At 34.6% G+C, this 23,209-nt stretch overlaps 4 protein-coding genes and 1 non-coding gene across 5 annotated transcripts in view; 3 read left to right on the forward strand and 2 right to left on the reverse strand.

Moving 5' to 3' along the window:
* Positions 1-23,209, reverse strand: part of LOC123670873 — a 221,384-nt gene that overhangs the window by 5,920 nt on the left and 192,255 nt on the right. The window lies entirely within an intron of this gene.
* Positions 1,348-1,419, forward strand: Trnac-gca. Its single transcript has one exon. It is a non-coding gene; the product is annotated as a tRNA-Cys (tRNA).
* On the reverse strand, positions 5,649-7,833 carry LOC123670866 (stress-activated protein kinase alpha-like). Its single transcript, XM_045604442.1, has 2 exons — positions 7,399-7,833; positions 5,649-6,873 (listed from the first exon to the last, which is right to left on the reverse strand). The coding sequence occupies exons 1-2, from the start codon at positions 7,423-7,425 to the stop codon at positions 5,740-5,742; spliced, it is 1,161 nt and encodes a 386-aa protein (XP_045460398.1). The 5' UTR covers positions 7,426-7,833; the 3' UTR covers positions 5,649-5,739.
* LOC123670871 lies at positions 12,391-14,666 on the forward strand. Its single transcript, XM_045604447.1, has 2 exons — positions 12,391-13,636; positions 14,290-14,666. The coding sequence occupies exon 1, from the start codon at positions 12,420-12,422 to the stop codon at positions 13,419-13,421; it is 1,002 nt and encodes a 333-aa protein (XP_045460403.1). The 5' UTR covers positions 12,391-12,419; the 3' UTR covers positions 13,422-13,636; positions 14,290-14,666.
* Positions 13,421-23,209, forward strand: part of LOC123673623 — a 30,548-nt gene continuing 20,759 nt past the window's right edge. Inside the window, exons 1-3 of the mRNA XM_045608210.1 lie at positions 13,421-15,450; positions 15,977-16,243; positions 16,436-16,640. Of these exons, the coding sequence (XP_045464166.1) occupies positions 13,421-15,450; positions 15,977-16,243; positions 16,436-16,640 (2,502 nt within the window). The remainder of the gene's footprint in view (positions 15,451-15,976; positions 16,244-16,435; positions 16,641-23,209) is intronic.

The following is a 23,209-nucleotide window of genomic DNA, read 5'->3' on the forward strand; positions in this document are numbered from 1 at the left end:
AGACCAATCACTGTGGAAAATGACGACAGCACTAACTGGAAGGAAAACGAAAGCGAAAATTCCAGCACTCAAGAAGGGAAATCAAGTAGCTTTCACAAATGAAGAAAAGGCAGAAATGTTTGCGGAATCTCTGGAACATCAATTCAAGCCAAATCCAAAAATCAACGACGACCAATTCAACCAATCAGTCGAATTACATGGAATACCAGACGAAGATCACAATGAATTAGAAGAAGATTCAACAGAAGTGACTGAAGAAGAAATTGAAGAAGTTATCAAAACTTTGATAAACAGAACAGCACCCGGAATAGACGGAATACTCAATCAAGCAATTTAAAACTTACCAGGAGAAGCTCGAGATGAAATCGTTGAAATAGCCAGATTCATACTAAAAACAGGGTATTATCCAAACAAATGGAAAACGGCGGATACAATATTAATTTGGAAGAAAGGAAAAATCAAAAAAGACCCAACGCATTATAGGCCCATAAGCCTATTATCGGCAATCAGTAAAGTGGTAGAGAAATTAATACACAGAAGACTGACAGATTTCGTAGAATAAAAGAAAATAATTCCTGATCACCACTTTGGATTTCATAAAGATCATTCAACGATTCATCAACTGGTAAGAATAACGGAAAATATCAAGGAGCAAATGAACCTCTTAACAGATAACGGTGCCACTTTCTTGGATGAAGAAAAGGCATTTGATAAAATGTGGCATCAGGGTCTGATTTACAAAAAAAGGAATTGATGAAATTTCCAATCAAACTTAGGAGATTGATACAATCCGTACCTGGCAAATAGAAAATTTAGGGTGAATATCGATAGTACCAGGTCAACGATTAGAGAAATAGAAGCCGGAGTTCCCCAAGGATCGGTGATAGGACCGCTGCTGTTTAACATATATATGGAAGATCTGTACCAAAGTCATCATGCTCCGCTATGGAAGTGAAGGTGTATTTGGCAGGGATCACCGAGTGCTTAACTGATGATTCCATCAGTGATCTCTGAATGTAGTATTTCGAATTCCGCTACGATGAGTTAATGGAAAAATGTTCAGAAGTCATAAAGAATCTAGGAGAAGCTAGAAGTTGGTAGAAGACAACTATACTTCCATTCATAATAAATTGAAGCCAATGTTAGGTCATCCGGCAAGGGAAAAGATGTTAGCGTTAGTGGAAACCTATATGGATCAAGCTAAAGATTTCAACAAGAGAGTCCTGTTAGATAATCTGGAACTCAGCCAAGTAATGTTTTATAGAAATGAATTATTATCGAAACAAGCGAAATGTAGCTCTTTAAAGTTGAAGAATATTTACTCAATTTTTCATTGAAATGCTTAATGGGGGTATAGCTCAGTGGTAGAGCATTCGACTGCAGATCGAGAGGTCCCCGGTTCAAACCCGGGTGCCCCCTCGAATTTTTTAATCTTCGCATATCATCAAACTGCTTTTTATATATAAAACACCACTGCGTTAAAACTGAAATCCTTCATAAGGGGTAGTTCTACGCTTCTTGCTCTTAGTAGAGAATTGCAGGCCACGACGTGATGAATAAGTTCAGGGGTAGGATTCTGTAACTTTCGTTATCATAGCAAACGAAAGCGATAACGTTACGAAGCGAAGCTAAGCGAAGCGAATGCGGTATTCTGTAAGCGTCTTTTTCTTTATCGTTTCGTTATCTTTACGCTTTCAGTTTCGTTGTCGGAGTTTACCGACTTTACACGAAGGAACATTGGCAACGTTGCAAATAAGTAGATATTTAAGCTACTGTAGGATTCTGCAGGTTTTGACATAGAGGTACCTGAGATAATCTCTAATAAGAGCAATGAGAGTCCCTTTTATGGACTCTAGCTGTAATGTCCATTGAATAATCCACAGTATTTAACTTGAGTATTGCCAGAAATTATATTTTGATTTATGACTCTCATTGGAAGTTACTTAACAAAGAGTTTCATACCATTTTAAACTGTTTAGTTTATCATTAAGAATGAATTAGCTAATTGAATACAGCACCTAAATGCAAATATTGAGTATTACAAAAAGTCTTATTTGAGCACTGGAAGAAATTCGAAATGGAACCTCGTTCAATGGATTATAATTTAAAACCTTCATTCTTATTCCAGTTACAAAACCTACCCATACTACAAAATAAGTTCGGGGAGTCAACTAATAGTGTGTATAGGTATAAAGAAATATTCATCATGTTTTCAATGATTCTGATCATCGACGAGGAAATCTCAAGAAGAGTTCGTCTAACTCTTACAAGAGAGGAGAATAGATTTCTTCGAGATAGAAGTGATCCATTTAACTTAACGGATGAGAGATTCATAGACGTTTTCCGTTTGTCGAAACATTTAGTTCACGTTCTATTCGATGAATTGAAACCATTTATGGATAATTATTGGAGGAACACGAGAACGCCATTTGAACAGCGAATATTGATAACTCTGAGATTTTTTGCCAGTGGAAATTACCAACGCGGTATTGGACAAGAATATTTGCTAGCAGTAAGTCAACCCATGGTCAGTCGTTGTGTTAGTGAAGTGACTAAATTGATTAACCATGTATTCCAAGGAAGAATTAAATTCCCTAATGATTCTGAGAAGACCCAAAATAAAGGGAAATTTTTTGAAAAATGTGGAATACCAGGAATAATTGGAGCAATCGACTGTACACAAATATAAATCTTGAAGCCATCAGAAGAAGAACATTCCTTTTTGAACAGAAAAGGATATCACTCAATTAATGTGCAGTTGATTTGCAATTCTGATCTTTTAATATTGAATGCCAATGCTCGATTTCCTGGAAGTTGTCATGACTCCTTTATATGGCGCCAATCGTTAATCATTGTGATATTGTGAAGCAAAACATTCAAAATTATAACCTCGAAATCGAAATCATTCAAGTGTCATAATATGACGCTTAAGACTTGGTCACGTGGTAAAAGTAAACCAATCAAAAACGTCGTCGGACTTTTCGTAATGACAACGAACCCTAAAATGTTTCGTTATCGTCATGAGGTCGTTCTTTGCTTCGGCAAACACGACTATTGCCGAATCCCATTACAGAATACCGAACCGAGCAAAATTGTCGTGTCGTCACGTTTTCGCTTCGCTTTGCCGTTACAGAATCCCACCACAGGGCGCGGTCAGCTGGAGCAGTTCAGTCACAGAATAGAGAGGTATTACAGAAGCGACACTCCCTTTTTCATGATCTCATCGAGAAAAAATGGAGAAGGAGTCGTCATCACGTGACTTAAAGCGGTACCAGTACGCCATTTTGGATATAGATCTCAGTTAACTCTTGGCCAATAACATTTCATAATAGTGAACAGATCCGTATTCACAAGGATTGCATATCTGCATATCGATCTTCACCAAACTCAAAATATATTAAAATTTATATGGCATTTATATGTATTATTATACCGGAATTTGAATAAATGATTAAATATGCTCACTCATAACTGATGAAACGGCAATTCGTCAACATGAAGAATGGGTGGCTAGCCAAGGTAAAGCTTTCGGTTACGTAGACATGGGAACAGGTTAAAAAAAAATGCAAAGGAGTCCTTAGTTTTTTTGCTGAATGTTGTAAATGGCAACTAGAAAATACCAGTTGGATACTTTTTGATAGCAGGTATAAATTCAGAACAAAAAAGAAGATTTGTTCTTGAGTGCCTAAGAAACTGCCATGAAGTGGGAGTGGAAGTCATTAGTTTGACAATCTATGGATCACCTACAAATATAACTTTGGCAAATAGATTGGGAAATTGCTATTTGACATGTAAATTTTCCATTTCATATTTTTAAATGTCATTCTAATTTATTATTTTAATTGTAAATCCTTGAAAAAATTTTTATTTATACACTGTGTGTTCAATGTTTTGTGTATAACATCGTTAGCAGACAACAATTAACTAAGGGTGAGTCACCACCTAAAGTTTTCAAAATTTCTCTAATGGTCTATTATTGTATTCTAGCTGTGAAGAAGTCTGAATATACAGATGAAACGTCGCTCATTTAAAAAGTTGCGTTTCACTGGCTGTCCTACTTCCCATTATCCTTGTATAGTAGTAGCGCGTTAATTTCCGATTCCTTTTTATAGGTAAAGTAATTCTTGTAATACTTTGATGTGTAGTATCTGTATGTATTTTGTGTTGCCTACCTTTGCCCCTTGTGTTGTATTTTGGGTTGCATATTCATGTGATCTACAATTCTATGTTCTTTATGACCATGTGATACTCATGTTTTACGCGCGAAAAAATAAGGGAGGTAAGAAATCTTTATGCTGTGTGAAGTCGTAAGACGTGTGTGTGTATGATTCTTTCTCTATTTCAGTATCGTAATGAGTTCATTACAGTTCTAAAAACAGTGCTGTAATGAACTCATTACAGCATCGTTTTCAGATATATTTTTCGTTTTCTGGTTGTCTATACTGACTTCCAATCCTATCAAATTTCAACAAACGTCAAAAATTGTCAATATAATATAATTTGGGGATATAGTGAAATAATTTGCTACATTATTTGCAAATTCTATTAATTCTGGTAGTGTTAAATCGATTTCGTCAGACATAATTCACGAATTCAATGGGTAATTGTAAATTATGTCTAAATTCGAAACATTGAAACATACGATTCATATTGAAATTCCGTAATCTGTCAATTTTCGTAACAGTCACACCAACTGCCAAGATACAATAAAAAAGTCACTAGGATATATAATCTGAATTTTTCATTGAATTTCGACAATATTTCACGAAACTCGACTGAAATAGAGAAAATATCGTCTAATACTCGTTTCAGAAGGCAATTTCAACACTCATGCGTTCCAAAACTCGCTCCTTCGTCGCTCGTTTTCGAATTTCGCATTCTTGTTGGAATAGGAGCCCATTCTGCAACTTGTTTTAGAATATACTGATATGCTTTTATTGGAAAATAAATAACTTTATGAAAACTGTGAATTTTCGCTCCACCGCCCGAAAATCCTACAGATGAAAGTTATGTTGATAAAATCTGTTTAAAGAAGCAGAAATGAGAATTATCATTATAAGCTTCGATTCACAGGAAAACAGAAGAAGAATCTCATACAAATATCTAAATAATTTCCATGAACTTGCTCCGATATATTTCTAAACCTTGATATCGAATCATCGCCCTTAATCATAATATGTTTCTTGAGATAATTTTTTCCAAGTAGGTAAAACTTTGGATTAGCGCTCCCATTATTTGGTTCGAGTCAAAGTTCCCAAGTACCTACCTGAAAAATTTCTTGAATCGTGATTGTCGAAATGAGAAATAATTATTTCTCAACAAGACTCAGGTAATTCAAAAATATGTTTGAATACAGCTAGTGATGAATCTTCAAGATCCCTTCTGATTAAAGTATGTGTTGTAATGTGAAGTTTTTATAGATAATAAATAAAACAACAAGTAGTGAATTTGAATATAATTTTATTAAACATGGGTTATTATAAATAAAGTTGATTAATTATTTTCAAATGAAAAATTGATATGTACAACAGAATACAAGATACTAACAAGCATTATTAATATTTAATATATGAATATTGAAATTGAATGAAATACTCCAAAATAATGATGTATATTAATTATTACTGAAGGATATATTTACACTCAGCTTTATCAAATTTGTTTTGAATTGTTATTTCTTCAGCTTTATTGATTTGAATTATGCGTAAATAATTTACCTACAACTTGGCATTAGCGCTCTCAATCCTTGGTTTGAGTCAAAGTTCCCATAGCACTTGAAAAACTTTTTAGTTCATCGTTGTCGAGATGAGACATAATTTTTTCTGAAACCAATTCAGGTAATTTTAAGATGTGTTTGAATGCAACTAAAGAAGAATCTTCAAGATCCCTTCTGATTAAAGCCTCATTCAGAATTTCTGCAAGGTCGTAACTAAACTCAGATTTTTCCATGATATTTCTCTGGATCTCCGACAAAACGTCCTTGTTCCTCAAGTACTTAACCACATTTGTGTTCGGTTTGAAGAGAATGTCGTACAGCGACACATTAGTATCAACAATATTTTGTTTCAGGTATTCTATTTCCTGCAAACAAAGGTTGTAATGTTCGCTAACCTCCTCTGTTTTGATAAAATCCAAAATATGGTCCTCCACATCCTTTCCTTGAATTTTCCTGAATAGATAGAATTTAATAATGGCTTGGAAACATATTGCGCTGCCTCTCACAAATGCGAAATGTGCAAAATTCATGTAAAATTCAGAAACCCTTACTGTTGCTCCACATCTCAGAAGCAAACGCAGCATTTCTAAATTTTCAAATATAACAGCATATTCTAAAGGCGTCTCGTCATTCTTATTTTTCGAGTTGATGTCAATGCCTCTTCGAATCAACAGCTCTGCAACTTGTAAATAAGGTCCCGATGATGAATTCTTACGTACTAATCGATGTAGGATATTCCGTGCTTTTATGTCTTTAGTGTTAATATTGCAACCTAAATCTAAAAGCGAACTGATCAGATTAATCCTATCTGGTCTTTCGATGGCAGTAATAAAAAGAATAATCCCTTTCAACATATCTGGTCCGTGATATTGCATTTCATACCGCATGACCTCATTCAGACTCTCTACCGAATTTGTTAAATTGAGCAATTCCATGATTCGTACTTGGAAACGAACAATGCGATAGCTCAAAAGAATTATGATTTCAGTAATACTGAAACTGCTTTCGGCAACTAGATACCTAATTGCACCAAAGATTCTATCCGCCTCTCCTGAACACGCAGCCAAGTAAATTTGCTCATCTTCCCTTGTAGAATTTTTCCAACTCTCAATTGAATTGTGATCTGCTTTTCGACTTGTCTCTGAATTTTCTGGTTCCTGAAAAATCCCACAAATGTTCATTATTCTTTTGTTTTTGTAAATGAATTAAAAAAATCAATTTCAATACCATATTTCGAATTTTCACAACTTTTAAACTAATTGTACGAACCAAAGGTATCTCAAAAATATTTTCACCTAAAGGCTCTCAAATGCTGATTCCATCCCTTGTTTTTGTTATGAAAATTATGTGTCAAGGATAAAACTGAGACTGTCTAAGTTATTTCGAGTTGCTGCTATTTGAACATATAGAGGATGAAAATCAAAACTAATAAAAAAAAAAAAATATGAATGCAACAAAACAGGTTGAATTGCAAGGACTATTGAAAACATTTCATCTCTATAGAATTTCAAACAGAAAATAAATAAAAATAACGAAATTCAATACCTAGAACTCATGAAAATCATTTTAATATTCCAATAATATACGGGGGTTCTAAACTTCTGCGATAGATTGTAAAATTAGATTAAATATAAATACGACTTTCGAAAGAAATTGAAAATATAGAGTTGTGTTATACTTACCGATTCTTTGGATGATGAGGGCGACATTTTTTCGATGTAACAGATTTCAAACTGAGCTCCAAAGTCTTTGCTAACTGTATTTATTCTCAAGAATTAACAATTCCAAGAAATGAAAGAGTGGGGCCCATCAAAAAAAAAAGAGTGGGGCATCAAAATATCGTTATCTATCATAATAGTTTGTGTTGTGAATAATCAATTAACACTGAGTATTGAATGACGAACAGTTTTTACAATGACTTAAAGTGTATTAGTGCGTAACACGACAGTGATAAGGTTGGATCTTGTAAAAGTGCAATAAGACATTAAGCAAGATGTTTGACAGCCTAACTTTTAACGTACACCAACCAACCAATGATCACCACGGACTAATTACCAAGAAAAAAAAAATGTTGAGTCACAGAAATTTTTGAAAATATACAATGAATAGTGAATACAAACAATTCTTGGAACTACCTGCAACATTTCACAATTTAAATTTGTTAAATGGAATTTAACAACCCATCGATGCATGCTAATCTCTTTCAAACTATTGAAAACTTAGTTTCAAATTAACGAGAAGGTAGGTACCCAACATTTCTATTACAATTCTGAATCATTTCATAATTCCCATGAATCCAGGTTAACTACGGGCTAAATCCAATCAATAGTTCCGTATTTTTATATCCATATGAAGTTTTGTTTTCTCAATAATGGGAATAATACCCATTTGATCAAACTGAAATTTAGAAATCATTCATTAAGAAAACACTGTGAAACAAATGTAAATGAAGGCCGTATAGAAATAATCCATCTAATTTTCAATCACATTTTGTGTGTATATAAAGTTAATCGATGAAAGAATCATTCAAGAATTCAACTATGTAACTATCACATGGAAAGATAGTAAGTATAGTTTTTTCTAATCTGAGAGCTCTATTACCAACAAAATATTCCTCAGAAATGGCGTCGAAAACCCTGAATCTCGCTTTTGCTTCGAAATAAATTGTCATATGTCATAAGGCCGAAATGATTCTCCCGGTGTCATCTACGCGACTATTATGTTTATCTGGTTTATGATGAAACACCCTGTATACAAAATTTTGTTAGTTTCCGAAATACCTACTAGTTGGTTGATTATAATTTTGATTCTCCCAATAATTTTTTGTTTCTATAATTTCTTTGTTATTTGTAATGAGGATTGCAAATTTGAAATCCAATTGGTTGATTTGATTTGATTTGATACAGGGTGCCAGTTGCGGTTGCTCATGTTTAGTAAATCAAAGTAAATTTTTGACTATTGATCCAAATTGAGGACGCATCCAAAAATGAACTTAAGTTAATATATTTGCCCAGAAGTGGGCAAAGGGATACGACAATTATGGTGCGTTAATCAATAATTCCAGACGTCAATATAAACGACGCGTCGTTTATATTGAATAAATCAATCAGAGAAATTTATTTCAATACGTTCAATTCAATAATTTTTTCAAAAGACATTAAAAACAAAAAATTTCCAACAAAAATCTTCATTTCCAAAAGAAAAATATTATTTATATAGCATTGAGGCTCAGTCATTATTTTCAATAATTAATTTCAAATTATTCAAACAAAAACAGTTCTCAAATATAATGTGATAACAAATTTACTTATCGAATTAAAATGAATTAATCAACGAAAATACGTATGATAATTATCTAAACGACCTAGAATTAATAGTCGACGAATACAAAGGCGATATAAAACTGATATGCGGTGGCGACTTTAACTTGCCAGGAGATCTTTGGTTCGATTTATCGGGGGATTCCATTTGTGTCATGTCGAGACCACAGTTCATGATAAGTAATGCAATCGCTATGCTTGATGTAAAACAGATCAACAAAATAAAAAACACAAATAATACTATATTGGATCTGATTTTTGTCTCTCAGGATAACGTTGAGGTATTTAGAGCGAATGATGAATTGATTAGTTGTGATCCTCATCACCCTCCACTGTGCTTCGATATTCCATTTGAGAATATAAGGACTCAACGAAATTGTGAATACACTGATCAACAATTGCTAGGGATCACTTATGAACTTCTCTTCATTTGTATTTTTTTCAAGTTATCTCGTGAATATCTGTACATTATATGTTCTCTAAGGAAAAAGTAAGATGTTTTGAGTTGATTATATCAAAGTCTTCCTCACTTCATCGGCTCGTGTTCACAAAATCGATTATTATCTGTAGGCTGTTACAGGTGGAGTGAAAAGCAATTTGGTATTTGTTATTAAATCTGTTTTTTTCTCTCGTTCAAACACATAAGGTGACCATAATTCAAGAAATGAGAACAATATCAGCTTATCAGTCATGCCGAGAAGACGTTTGGCTCCTGTGCAACTGGACCAAATCATACGGTGGATACAGGAAGGTTTGTCCCAGCGAGAAGTGTCCCGGCGGTTGAATGTTTCGCAAAGTGTCGTGAGTCGGGCTTGGAATAGGTTAATCCAAAACGACTCAGTAGCTTATGTTCATGGGGGGAGTCGGCAGCGCAGTACAACAGCTGCCCAAGATCGTCTTTTGATCCTCAATGCTAGGAGAAATCCCACTTACCCGGCGTCGCGGCTCAATAGATCACTGAGAGTTGCCACAGGAGTTCTAATTTCGAACCAGACTGTAAGACGACGACTACATGTTCGTGGTTTGAGAGCACGTAGGAGGGTACAACATCCCCGTTTGAATAGGGAACACCGGGTTCATCGACGGCAATGGGCTGAGGAGCACCGCAATTGGACACTTGAAGATTGGAGCCGATGTTTATTTACGGATGAGTCTAGATTTCGTTTGGTCAACTCCGATGGACGTATTCTTGCTTGGAGGGAAAGAGGTCGAAGGTATGCAGAACAGTTAATGGTACCCACAACAGCTTTTGGCGGAGGTTCTATATGTGTATGGGGAGGCATTTGTTTGAACCAACGCACAGAGTTGGTTGTTCTACAGAACACCACCATGACCAGCCAGAGATATCACGATATGATTATTGAACCCATAATTGTTCCGTTTGCGGCTGCCGTGGGCGAGAATTTCATTTTAATTGACGATAATGCCCGTCCCCACCGTAGTCGTCTGGTTAATGAAGCGCTAAAAACTCATGCTATTCATAGGATGGACTGGCCAGCTCGCTCCCCAGACATGAATTGCATCGAACATGTCTGGTCTGAGATGTCTAGACAATTGTCAACCTTAGAACAACCGATCATTAACCTGGAGGACCTTTCTAACGCTTTAAGGGATATTTGGACGAATTTGCCCCAAAATTTTATAAATCGTTTGATCGAAAGTATGCCTCGTAGGGTAGAATGCTTGAGACGAGCTCGTGGGGGACCAACTAGGTACTAGCTTAACCGAAACTTCAGCCTTCTTGTGGTTTCATCATAAAATTTGTATGTTATTCAAACACAGAATTTTGAGTGTTCCTAATAAAGTCTTTTTTTCTCTCCAACTTTCCATTTTTTCATTCTTTTCCATGAAACCATATTATCAACCATATTATCAACTGAAAATACTCTGATATCTGACTAAATTTATAATCTTGGAGCGAATATTTCAGAAATAAATTTAGAACAAGTAAGTGATCCCTATCAATTGTTGAGCAGTGTATTTTAGGGATTTCAAGGCAGCGAATTTTGAAGGAATCATATCGTGTTTGTCTCAAGCGGATTGGAATCTTTTAATTGATAATGATATGGCCTCAAGTATCACCGCATTTTACGAGTTGATTAATCGTATCATAAATGAATACGTTCCCAAAAGATTGAAGCCAAAAAACAGCTTTCCTCATTGGTTCTCCGCTGACACAAGTCAAAAAGCAGCCCATAAAAAATACAAGCAAACTCGTATCAGTGACGATTATGATGATTTCGTCGTAATAAGAGAAAGGTGTAAAGCTGAAAACAGAATTTGCTTCAGTGAGTACGTGGCTAAAGTAGAACAGTCTATTCGCGGTGACCCCAAATATTTCTGGAAATTCAGTAACGATCGCAAACAGGATAGACATCTACCTAGTTCGATGGTGTTGAACGATTTAGTATCCAATGAACCTCTTGAAATAGCAAATTTCTTTAAAAATCATTTTTCGGGTGTGTTCAAATCAACCATTCCCATGGATGAAGACATCGAATATGAGGATGAAATCGACTTATATGATTGCACTTTTAATGTTGAAGAAGTGTTGATAGGTTTGCGATCGTTGAAAAAAAAACGACGAAACACCAGATGGCTTACCAGCTACATTTTTGAACCGATGTAGTGATTCCTTAGCAGGCCCTTTATGTGATTTATTTAATCTTTCAATGAAATCGGGCATTTTTCCAGGTCAGTGGAAGATCAATTATATATATCCAATTTTTAAATCGGGAAACAGAAATGAGGTAAAAAATTACAGACCTATTTGCAAGTCTTCTTACATTACAAAATTATTTGATTCGTTATTGGTTGCAAAGATCTCCCCCCTCTTCAGCAATATATTAATAGATGAACAACATGGTTTTATCCGGAAAAGATCGGTAACAACAAATCTACTGATTTATACGGATATCATATTCGAAGCTATGAAGAAAGGAAAGCAAGTAGATTCAATATACACAGACTTCAAAAAAGCTTATGATTCGGTAGCGCACTGGTTGCTTATCGCTAAATTAAAAGCATTAGGAGTTAAACCCCCGCTTTTAGATTGGTTAGCTGAGCGTATTAGCGGTATCATTCTGAGAGTCTCATATTGTGGCGTGCTCTCCGACGAATTTGTTATGGAATCCGGAATTTTGCAGGGATCACCATTATCAGCACTATTATTCCTTGTTTTCATTAACGATATTGGAAGGGTGATCAGATTTAGCATGTTCTTGCTGTTTGCTGACGATCTAAAGTTATTCAGGCAAGTCTCTTCTTCTGTTGATTGTGAGCTTTTACAACGGGATCTCGATGAATTGATGGACTGGTGCTTAGAAAACCACATGGAGTTCAATATTACATTCTCGTAGAGTTCGTCAACGAAACCAGACGTTATGGATAATCGATCGCGTATTGATCCGTCTAAGTGCGGCGGATGTAAAAATTCCGTTGTAAAATGTGGTGCAAAGTGCAAGATTTGTACCAAAATGTTTCACCGAAGTTGTGCCCAAAAGATGAAAAGATGTTGTGATGAAGAGATAACATTTGTTAATATCAGTATTAAATCCAGTGAAGATGACATACTTGAGAGTGTTAATAATATAGAAATCACAGGAAACTCTTCTCATCAGGATCTTTTATTGAAAATAATTCATGAACTTGAGAGCAAAAATCGTCTCTTAGAAGAAAACACAGTATTATTAAAATACAAAATTTCTGTTTTGGAAAATGTAATTTCGATAAAAGATAAAATATGTAGCCGATGTGATAAGGAAAATGATAACATTCATGTAAATCAAGATGTTGTGGCCGATAGCGATATTACTCATGCAGCGAATCCAATAATTAAAGATAACATTTCATCTGGAGATTCCTTGAAGACCTCGAATTCAACAAATACAGGGTGTCCCCAACGTCAGCGCGAGAAAATTACTCTCCATGAGATGAACATTGCTGTTGCTGATGCTGAAGGCAAGATTAAAAGTTCCATCAACAATACATCTAGTGGCTCGAAAATAAATGAATGGAGGACGGTGCCTCCTAGAAAATCCTCGAGGAGGAATCGTTCGGCATTGGTTGTTGGAAGATCTGCTGAATCTTCTACAGTTCTCGGAATCGAAAAAAAGAGGGCTCTACATGTTTCTAGGCTCAGACCTGATACTTCCACTGATGACCTTAAAGCATTCCTGAATAAGAACTTTCCAAGTGTTGAATGTGAAAAAATACAATCTAGATATCCCGAATCATATGCTTCCTTCAAAGTACTAATACCTATCACTGAATTTGACAAAGTCAAGAATGCTGACAATTGGCCCAAAAATGCTAGTGTTAATTATTTTTTCCTGAACCGAAACAGGAAATACAAAGATATAATGAATCCGATTCATTCAGAGTGATGCATGTTAATGTTCAATCCATATGCAACAAAATAGTCAACTTGGAGTTGCTCCTTGCGGAAGAGCGTCCATCAATTGTTAGTATTGTCGAGCATTGGTGCAGCGCCGAAAAATTAAGTTCCTACTGTATATATGGTTATGTACAAGCAGCGTCATACTGCCGCCTCAATTATGGACATGGTGGTACTGTTCTTCTTGTTAGAGCTGACCTATTGGTGAGTGATGTTGGCATCTCTAAAATGTCTGTTGAAAAGCAAATTGAATTCTGCGGTGTGAAAGTTAATAATTATGGCAGGAAATATTGTTTCATAAGTGCTTATAGAGTACCAGATAGTGACTTTGACCTTTTTCTTGAGAGATTATCCTTTGTTTTGCAGCACTGTTTAAAGTTAGCTGACATTATATTTTTGTGTGGTGATCTCAATATAAATTATTTAATGTCAACTTGTCCACGTAAGCAACTTCTTGACGATTTACTACAATGTTTTGATTTGAGGGTTACTTCCTCAGATCCTACTAGAGTATACATCAATGTTAACAATCTAAAATCTGTATCCAAAATTGACTATATTCTGACGAATGCACCGTCAGACTCCTGCAATTCTAGAACTTTTGAGGGTCATTTAGGTGATCACAAAGTCAGTGCCTTGGATTATGTTAATGAATCAACTGCAAACGCAAAAACAGTTCATGAGCGAGGATTCGTCAGAAATGTATCACCTCGTTCATTAAATAATCTTGCTCTGTTTATGGAAACTGTATCATTTGATAATATTTTCTTGAGTCCTGATATTGATGTGTGCTTCAGAGCTTTTTTTGAAATTGTTAAATATTGTATAGACTTAAGTTGTCCTATGATTCACTCTAGATCCCCAAATGAAATAAATAAGAACTGGATAAATGATGAGATTAAGAAATTCAGTATAAATTTGAAAAATTTGAATTGGCTCAACAAAAATTTGAGATCGAGTGAATCATTTGGAATTTACAAGCAAGCTAAGACTAATTTTAGGAATTTGTTAACAAAAACAAAATGTGAATTTTATCAAAATGCCATTAATTCATCCACGAATAAAACTAAAACTGTTTGGAACTTGGTCAATAGGGAATTATGTAGGAGAGGTGCCTCAAATAATACTATAGGTCTGAGTATAGATGGAACATCCTATACTGAGCCTTCTGTTGTTGCTAATATATTTGCAAATTATTTCAGTTCCATTGCGCAGGTCAGTATATTGAATCACTTTGGTGATTCTGTGTCTCAGGTTTGCACCACATCTGCCCTTTCGATGAACACTTTTTTCTTTTATCCAGTCCTGAGAGAAGAGGTAATTCAAATTGTGAAGACTTTGAAAAACAAGAAAAGTACAGGAATTGACCAGGTATCTGTTGGCATATTGAAGGCGATGGTTGATGTTGTTGCCAAACCTTTGGCTGATCTCATAAACTTATCTGTCAACACAGGCAAGTTTCCTTCTATATTAAAAATTGCTTCGGTTATACCTGTTTTGAAGAAAAACGATCCCAGCAATATAGCCAATTATCGACCCATTTCACTCTTAAGTGTGTTCTCTAAGGTATTTGAAAAAATCGTGTATGGTCGTATGATCTCATTTCTAAACCGTTTTGGTGTGATAAGCGACTGCCAGCATGGCTTTAGAGAGGGTAGATCCACAGAGACTGCAGCATTCTCCTTTACTGATTACGTGTACAAGTGCCTCGATAGAGGCCTTCATGTTGCAGGTCTCTTCTTTGATCTCTCGCGTGCTTTCGATGTTCTTCCTTGGAAATTCATCGAGAGCAAGCTATATAACATTGGTTTTCGCGGTGTTTTTCTCCAGTGGATTTTAAGCTACATAACCGATCGGTGGATGACTGTTAGAGTGGATAAATGTTGGTCAGAAAAATTTAGTGTCGATTTGGGAGTGCCTCAGGGCTCGGTCCTTGGTCCGTTGCTATTTCTTTTGTTCATTAATGACTTACCTGAACACATTATATCCGAATTAATGATTATATTTGCTGATGATAAGTCAGTGTTGATCTCGGCTCGGAGTCTTGAGGAACTGTCTAAGCTTTGCAATACATTGATTCTCAATTTTGTAAATTGGTGCGCTCATTCTCAATGCAAACAAAACCGAATGCATTTATTTCAGCATCAGAAATATTAATAATAATCGATTAGTTATTCGATGCCTCGACCAAGATGTTGTCTCGAAAGAGACTATAAAGTTTCTAGGTATTCCTCTGGACAGTTCTTTAAGGTGGAATTTCCATGTGGATGCTGTTTGCAAAAAATTGTGTAGTTCCTTCTATGCGATTAGTAGGATAAATAATTCATTACCATTCCAGTCGGTTATATCTGTTTACTATAGCTTGGTATATAGTCATATGAACTATAATATTCTGTTGTGGGGTAACTCTGTCGATGCTAAAAGGGTGTTTGTTATTCAAAAGAGAATTATGCGTCTGATTTTCCACCTACACCCACGTGATTCCTGTAGACCTTTCTTTCGTCAACATAAGATTTTAACGCTACCTTCTCTATATATTTATAGATGTTTAGCCTATATCAAGGAACATGAACACTTAATGGTAACATTATCCAGTTTTCATGGTTACTCTACCAGAAATAATGCTACTTTGTACATTCCATCACATACAACAGCCAAATATGAAACTTCCCCAGTATATCAGGCCATAACATTATTCAATCATCTGCCTAATACTGTTAAGTTGCTCAATAAAATAAAATTTACAAAAACTATCAAATGTATTTTACATAACAAATGTTATTATAGTGTTAAGGAGTATCTGGATGACAAGTATGTTGTAACAGCTTAATTAAGTTTTTTGTTTGTAGAATTAGTTTCAGAAAATTCATTTTTCTTTTTTTCCAATTGACTTATCCTATGCATTTTGTATGTCTTAAGGGATCAATAAATATATTATTATTATTATTATTATTATAACAAGTGCCAGGTGATGAGGTTTGGAAGACTAAAATCTCCCTGCAGGTTTGATTATTATCATTTGAGGCAGGAATCTCTTATAAGCACAAATGTAATTGAAGATTTAGGAGTCTATTTCGATTCAAAAATGAGTTTTATCCCTCACATCCAATTCATCACTAATAAGGCTTTCAAAATGCTGAGTTTTGTTAAGAGATCAGTGCAGGAATTCAATGATGTTAATGTATTGAAAACAGTTTACTGCTCGAATGTAAGAAGTATTTTAGAGTATTCAGCAGTGGTATGGGCGCCCTACTATGCTGTTCATAGACAAAGTATTGAAAGGGTACAGAGGAAATTTCTGAAGTGGGTATCATTCAAAACTGGGATGTCAATGTCATCCGAAAATTATAATCAAGAGATAATCGGACTACGATCTTTAGATTTGAGAAGAGATAACTTTAGCATTATGCTTATTTTCAAACTTATCAATAACCTCATCGATTGTAATTATTTAATAAGCCGAATAAATATCAACTGTAGTCCAGCGCTCCTTCGAACTCGAGAGGTTTTTCGCATTAGCTTTGCGCCAACAAATTATAGTGTCCACAGCCCATTATCTAGAGCTCTTCGCCTAGCTAACAAATGTCAGGCTGATATATTTTCAGTATCTATATTCACCCTGAAGAAGCACTTCGAATCCCAAGCTCTTACTAGCCCGCTGGCATCTCAGATCTGATTTTGCCTATTGCACAAAATTAGTGAAAACATTTTTGATAGTGTATATTTCTGAAAATTTAACTTTATGAATGAGTTCTTGTGATACTTATGTGCTTGTTTATCTATGTTCTTATATATTATAATGAAGTTGTTTTTGTTAAAATTTTTCATCAATGTAAAATGGCTTTGCCGTCTGATCAAATAAATAATTATTTGAAAATAAATACGTTGGGTTTGACTATTTGTTTCAATTTTTTTTCAATTTCCATTCGATTTATTCATCCATATGAGCAAAATTCTCACAGATTACATTTCTTATTATTACAAAAAAATAATCCACTTTTTTTTTAATTTTTACTAATTGTTGTTTTTTCATAGGTTTTAACATGTCTTAATTTTCTTTTATTATTTATTATTATTTCTAGCGATCGCTAGAATTCAATTTCTTCAGAAATTGTATGACAACCGATCCATCGATTTTTTTGCGTTTTCATAGCTGTTGTAATTTTCTAGGAAAAGCCCTGAACAACGGTCAAACAATTTCTTTACCTAATTCTATTTCATAACTTAAGCTACTAAAATTGTAGGTTTCTGCAGGTTATAAAAATAATCAAAATAAGAAATTCGTTATCTTCCCTTCTAAATAAACAAGAGAGACGTCCTTTTTCTCATTTTTCCCCTTCTTTCATGTATTTCCGATGATAACCATAACTCCATTCCATTGGCGGCTCTGCTGTAGGTAACCGCCATGCTGGATCGATAAAACCGGTCCAAGAGTATTCCTATGAGGAATTCCCTTCCCAATAGGGATGTGTGGTTCGTTCAATCTCGACGAACCGATCAGGGCCCCCGCAACCGCGCGTGCAACGCGTGCACCGCACGCGGGCGCCACTCTAAAAGGGCGCCAAAACCTCTTTTAGACCGCATGAAGAACCGATGGACCAAAGGTTTTCGAAAAAGATTCTTTCAAATTTTTCAACAATTTTTTTTCCAAACTTCTTTCTTGCAATTTATACAAGTTTCCGAACGTCGCAATCGGCATGAAATAGCCAGATATTGGTTTACAAAAACGCATACTCGATGCTAATCCTAGGGCATTTTTTGCGCTATGTGCTGCACACAGCTTAAATTTAACTGAAAATGATGCTGCTAAGGTTTCAAATAAAACAGTGGACTCTTTTGATATTGTAAAAAATTGTTCGATTATGAACAGACGGAAGATCCAAAAATCGCTTTTAAAATAAATTTCTTTTAGAAAATAATTGATCAAACACTAAGATCCTTAAATATGAGATAACGTTAACGTTTTTTGTTTTATTTGTGATATTCTTGAATTAAATGACAAATATCTATTGAAATGCTGTCATGCTCTTCAACAAAAGCTAACTGATGACAGGAAAAAAAGAGACTGACGTGAAATAAAATGATTTATTCAACGAAATAAAAGTCCTAAGATTGTTTTCATTATCTGAAGCGAAAATCCTCTTGAAATTCTACAATATATTTTTGAAAATAATCTAACTTCTTCTCTACCGAATCTTAGTATTGCCCCAAGAATCCTTCTCACTTTACCTGTGTCCTGTGTCTGTTGCTTCTGGTGAGAGATCATTCACTGAATTAAAAATTTTAAAAAACTATTTGAAGTCTACCATGTCTTAAGAAAGATTTTCTGGATTGGCAATCTTAGATATAGAGCAAGAGATACTCGATAAAATTGATTGATTGATAATATAAAAGAATTTGCAGCAGCCAAATCTAGAAAAACATCCATTCAATTTCTGGATTGATCCTAATTAAATGTTCATACCTTTATGAATAATTTATAGAAGAATACAGCTTAAGTTTTGAAACACATTTGAAATGTATTATGTTACAAATAACACCATAAATTTCTCAAGTCAATGAAGGTTGCTGATAGATTTTTAACCATTCTACACTAAATTCTCAACAAAATTTCCGATTATACAGTAGTACTTCTCTCCACCTCCCCCCTTTAAGGGACGCCAAAATATGTTCCGCACGCAGGCGTTGATGTCCCTTGCGGGGGCCCTGGAACCGATCCATGGTTGAGACGACCCGGTTCAAAAGACCCGTTCAATTGACCCAATGGTTCTTTTCAGATCACTAGCTCAGATCGAATCATGTACGATTTGCGCATGATTCAAAGATCCGTGGATCTGGTTCTTTCGTTCTTTGTTTTTTTTTTATTGGTAATAATGTTAAGTTAATATCAGCTTTGTATTTGTTAATCGGATCGTGAATTTGTGATAATGATTTTTTTTTGAGACAATCATAAACATAAAGGAGATTATCCATTATCATAAAGTTACTAGTGGAACAAACAGTTTGTGTGAATTTGGAGCTTAATTTCATATCAGTTTTTACTGCCTTAAGCTCCGGTTTGCAGACGTTATTTTTTTTTTTTGGTGTTATATTTTCTTTAAGCATTTATCTGTTATGTCATACTTCTGCAAATAAAGAAATTTATTATTATTATTATTATAAGTTACTGGGGTGGCAGAATACAATAAATTGATATCTGGTTCATGAGATGATTATGGACTTTTCGAAAAAAATTCAAAATCTAATATATATTCCTCGTTCAAATTGATGATTTTGGAATATTTAAATGACTAATGAAGAAGTAGAAGTAAATCATGAATGTACTTTGTACAGAACACTAAATTCACGAGGTCTTGAATTATTAATTTCCACGAAAACTACCTAATGATCATTACCTGCATCTATTCCAACCAAATAAATACAGAAGATCTGAAATCCCTTAAACTGATATTAACCCTAATTAATATATCTTGTTCCCGAAAAATATTCATTTTGATCAACTTTACATAGTTAGGTTTGGATATATAGTTAAAAAAATTCTCAAAAAATAATGAACAACATCTAATACCATAACATTTTCAAGAAATAATAATTGGTGCATCTAGGAGAGTGCAATTACAGAGCCCAGTTTCTTTTACTATCTATCATCTTTCTTCAAAACCAGGTGCCAAGTACCGAGCCGATGATTCATTTGCGAAATGGATGTATTTTGTTACTACCATAATTATGTTCCTTTAAGGTCAGTCCAAACCGAAACCCATCTACCTAGGCTCGGATAACGAACCATTCATGGATCTTTGGGTCCTAAAAGATCCTCAGATTGAATGAACTGAATGTGAAAGTTTGGCTCATTCGGATCGGTTCGAACGAACGAATCATTTCCAGAGAGACGACCCGATCGAACCATTCGTTCTGAAGACCCGGGTCTTTTGATTCGTTCGTTGGTGAACGACACATCCCTACTTCCCAACTCAGTGAGTTGAGCACAATTGAATACTGTTGGAAGGCGTTTATCCTTATCGAGAGAGGAAAGAGAGAGAGAGAGAGAGAGAGAGAGAGAGAGAGAGGGAGAATGTTCATTAGTGGCTAATGGTTATATCATTTTCATAGTTCACAATGAAAAAAACAATTATAGGTATGAAAGTAAAGGTTGTCCCAACTTCGATGGTTATAATACTTCAAACTAAGGATCATATCTTGAAAACCTGTCGAGATAATTGTACTCGTATGATTTATCCTTCAATGAACTGTCGAAAAGTTTTCAAGTCTTTTCCAAATTTATGAATTACTCTTCAGGTGGTCCGAAAGGGGAAGACACTTCCATTTTTTTTTTAAAATGACCTAGGTATAAATAATGTCAAAGTCCATTTTTTCAAATGACATGCCCTGATTTTTTGCTTATCGGATAGCCTAGTGAATAGTTTCCATTTTTTGTCTATACATGTTATGCCCAAAAAGAATAATTTTCAAAATACTTTGGATCTGCTCAGATATCCGAAAACTTTTTCAATAATTTCAATTATTGAAATGAGATGCAGTTCGATTTGAAAAAAGTTTGAAGACAACTGAGCAGAGGATAAGACTTTTTCAGCTGAAAATATGCAGTAATTTGGAGCTCCTTGTTTGGAGCTTCCTGTTTGGAACTTCCAGTTTTCCCACGTGGTCTCTATTTAATTTTATGGAAATGAATGTTTCCAAATATTTTGATGATTTCTTTGGTTTGGTTCATCTTCAATTGGTATTATCAGTAATTATTAATTAGAGTTGAGTTATCTTATTTCTTTGAAGCTGTATGGTTGAGAAGTATACAGCCAGGGATGGTATTCTCGACAAGTGATCTTTCAGAACGTATACGTACTTACAGTGCTGTGTACACTGAATGAACGTATATGTTTTGAAAGATCACTTGTCGAGAATACGGTCCCAGACCAGACCCAGTAGAAAAGATGAAATGAGAAGCATTTTGACAATTATTCATTTTAGGCACAACATGTCTAAACAAAAAATGAAGACTATTCACTAGGCTATCCGATAATCAAAAGAAAAATCAGGGCATGCTTTATGTAAAAAAGGACTTATAGACATTTTTAGAGATCAAAATTAAAAAATTTCATTGTCTTTCGGATCACTTGTGGACTGATCCATAAATTTGCAAATTTGAAAAGTTTTCGGGGATTCAATAAAAAATAAATTGTACAATTATTTTAAATGTTGATATAAATAATATTTATATAGTTATGAGGTATCCCATCGAAAGAATTGAGTCGAAAAACGCAATATCTTTGAAACGGATGACATTTTCGCAAAAACATTAACGGATTGCTTCTCAAAAAATCTGCAGCTGAAAAACTGCGTTGAAATATATTGGGTGTTCCATTCAAGACACACCAACTCCGAAACGGTGTGATAAATACCTCTCGTATTATGAGCAACTGGGATGCAATCAAGAATAACACTTCACTCAATAAGACCCTATCGATTTTCAGATTTCAAATGGGTCCAGTTTTCCAGAGAATGTATTATATTATATAGGTATAACTAATCTAAAGCTGAACATCAGAGGCTTTGGGGAAAGGGGTTTCAGATAAAGAATCAATAGAATAAAACATTTTGCTTTAACTCATGATTTATTGATTTTTTTTTTTTAAAAGTTGAAAAAAACAATTTCTACACAAACAGGTTGAAAAACAATAATCGCACATACAGTTGAAAAAACAATTTATACAATATTCAGTTGAAAACTACTACTACAAAAAAATATATCTACAAAACTATAGGTATGCTAATAGATGGAGATGAATCATTGAAAAATTGAGATTAATATCATATGAATTCAACCAGTGATATATTCAGAAAATAACATCTAACCAAGAATTACCATAAGAAAAGAGAGAATGAACAATTAAAGAATCAACTATCTATTTGATAGGATTCCAATTGATCTTTCCCAGCTTTTTTTATGCCATTCCTGATTTTTTTTATGCTATCCAATGAATATAATCACTATCCCATAGAAACGATATTTATAAACTTCAATATTTTCTACCAAAATGATAGATTCCATGTATTAGCATACATACAACTTGGCGGTTGGGTTGGCTGTGTATTTTGTGGTGAAAAATACTGATAACTGTCATTATTGAAGTTATGCTGCATAGGATAGTACCTATTTTCTTGGGCCATGTTTGTGGGTGTCTCCATTATTTGCTCAGCAGGCGTAGGTTGGATATTTTCCAAATTTTCTTTCTTCAACTTAGTTCTCCTATTTTGGAACCACACTTTAATTTGACGTTCAGTAAGTTTTAATTGTTCAGCCAATTGTGAGCGTCTAATTCGGTCCAGGTATGGTCTCAATCTAAATTCTCGCTCTAACCAGGCGAGCTGGTAAGGCGTGAAGATCGTTCGGAACCTTTTCCTTCTTCATGGTTCAGGTACATAAACAGGAGCTGTAAATGTATTTTATTTGAAAAAATCTACCCAAATAATTCAATTCAATCATTGTACCGGGTTTTTCACGATAATTTGACCCCCCCCCCCTTTAACTTTGTTACTAGAAGAGGTACAAAAAAATTTTTTCTACAAAAGTTTCACGAAATCGATTAGTGTTTTTCAAAATGATTCCACAAAACGGAATATATACGCAGTGGGCAACATATTCATAGCAACTTCATTTTTTCAAATGGAACACCCTTTATATTTCTCTATATTTGACTAGCTCTTTTTCTCCTGATTTCGAATATATAACATATGTTTGGCCTATCTCTCTTATTCTGTGTA

The sequence above is a fragment of the Harmonia axyridis genome, chromosome 1, assembly GCF_914767665.1.
Source record: "Harmonia axyridis chromosome 1, icHarAxyr1.1, whole genome shotgun sequence".
Taxonomy (NCBI): domain Eukaryota; kingdom Metazoa; phylum Arthropoda; class Insecta; order Coleoptera; family Coccinellidae; genus Harmonia; species Harmonia axyridis.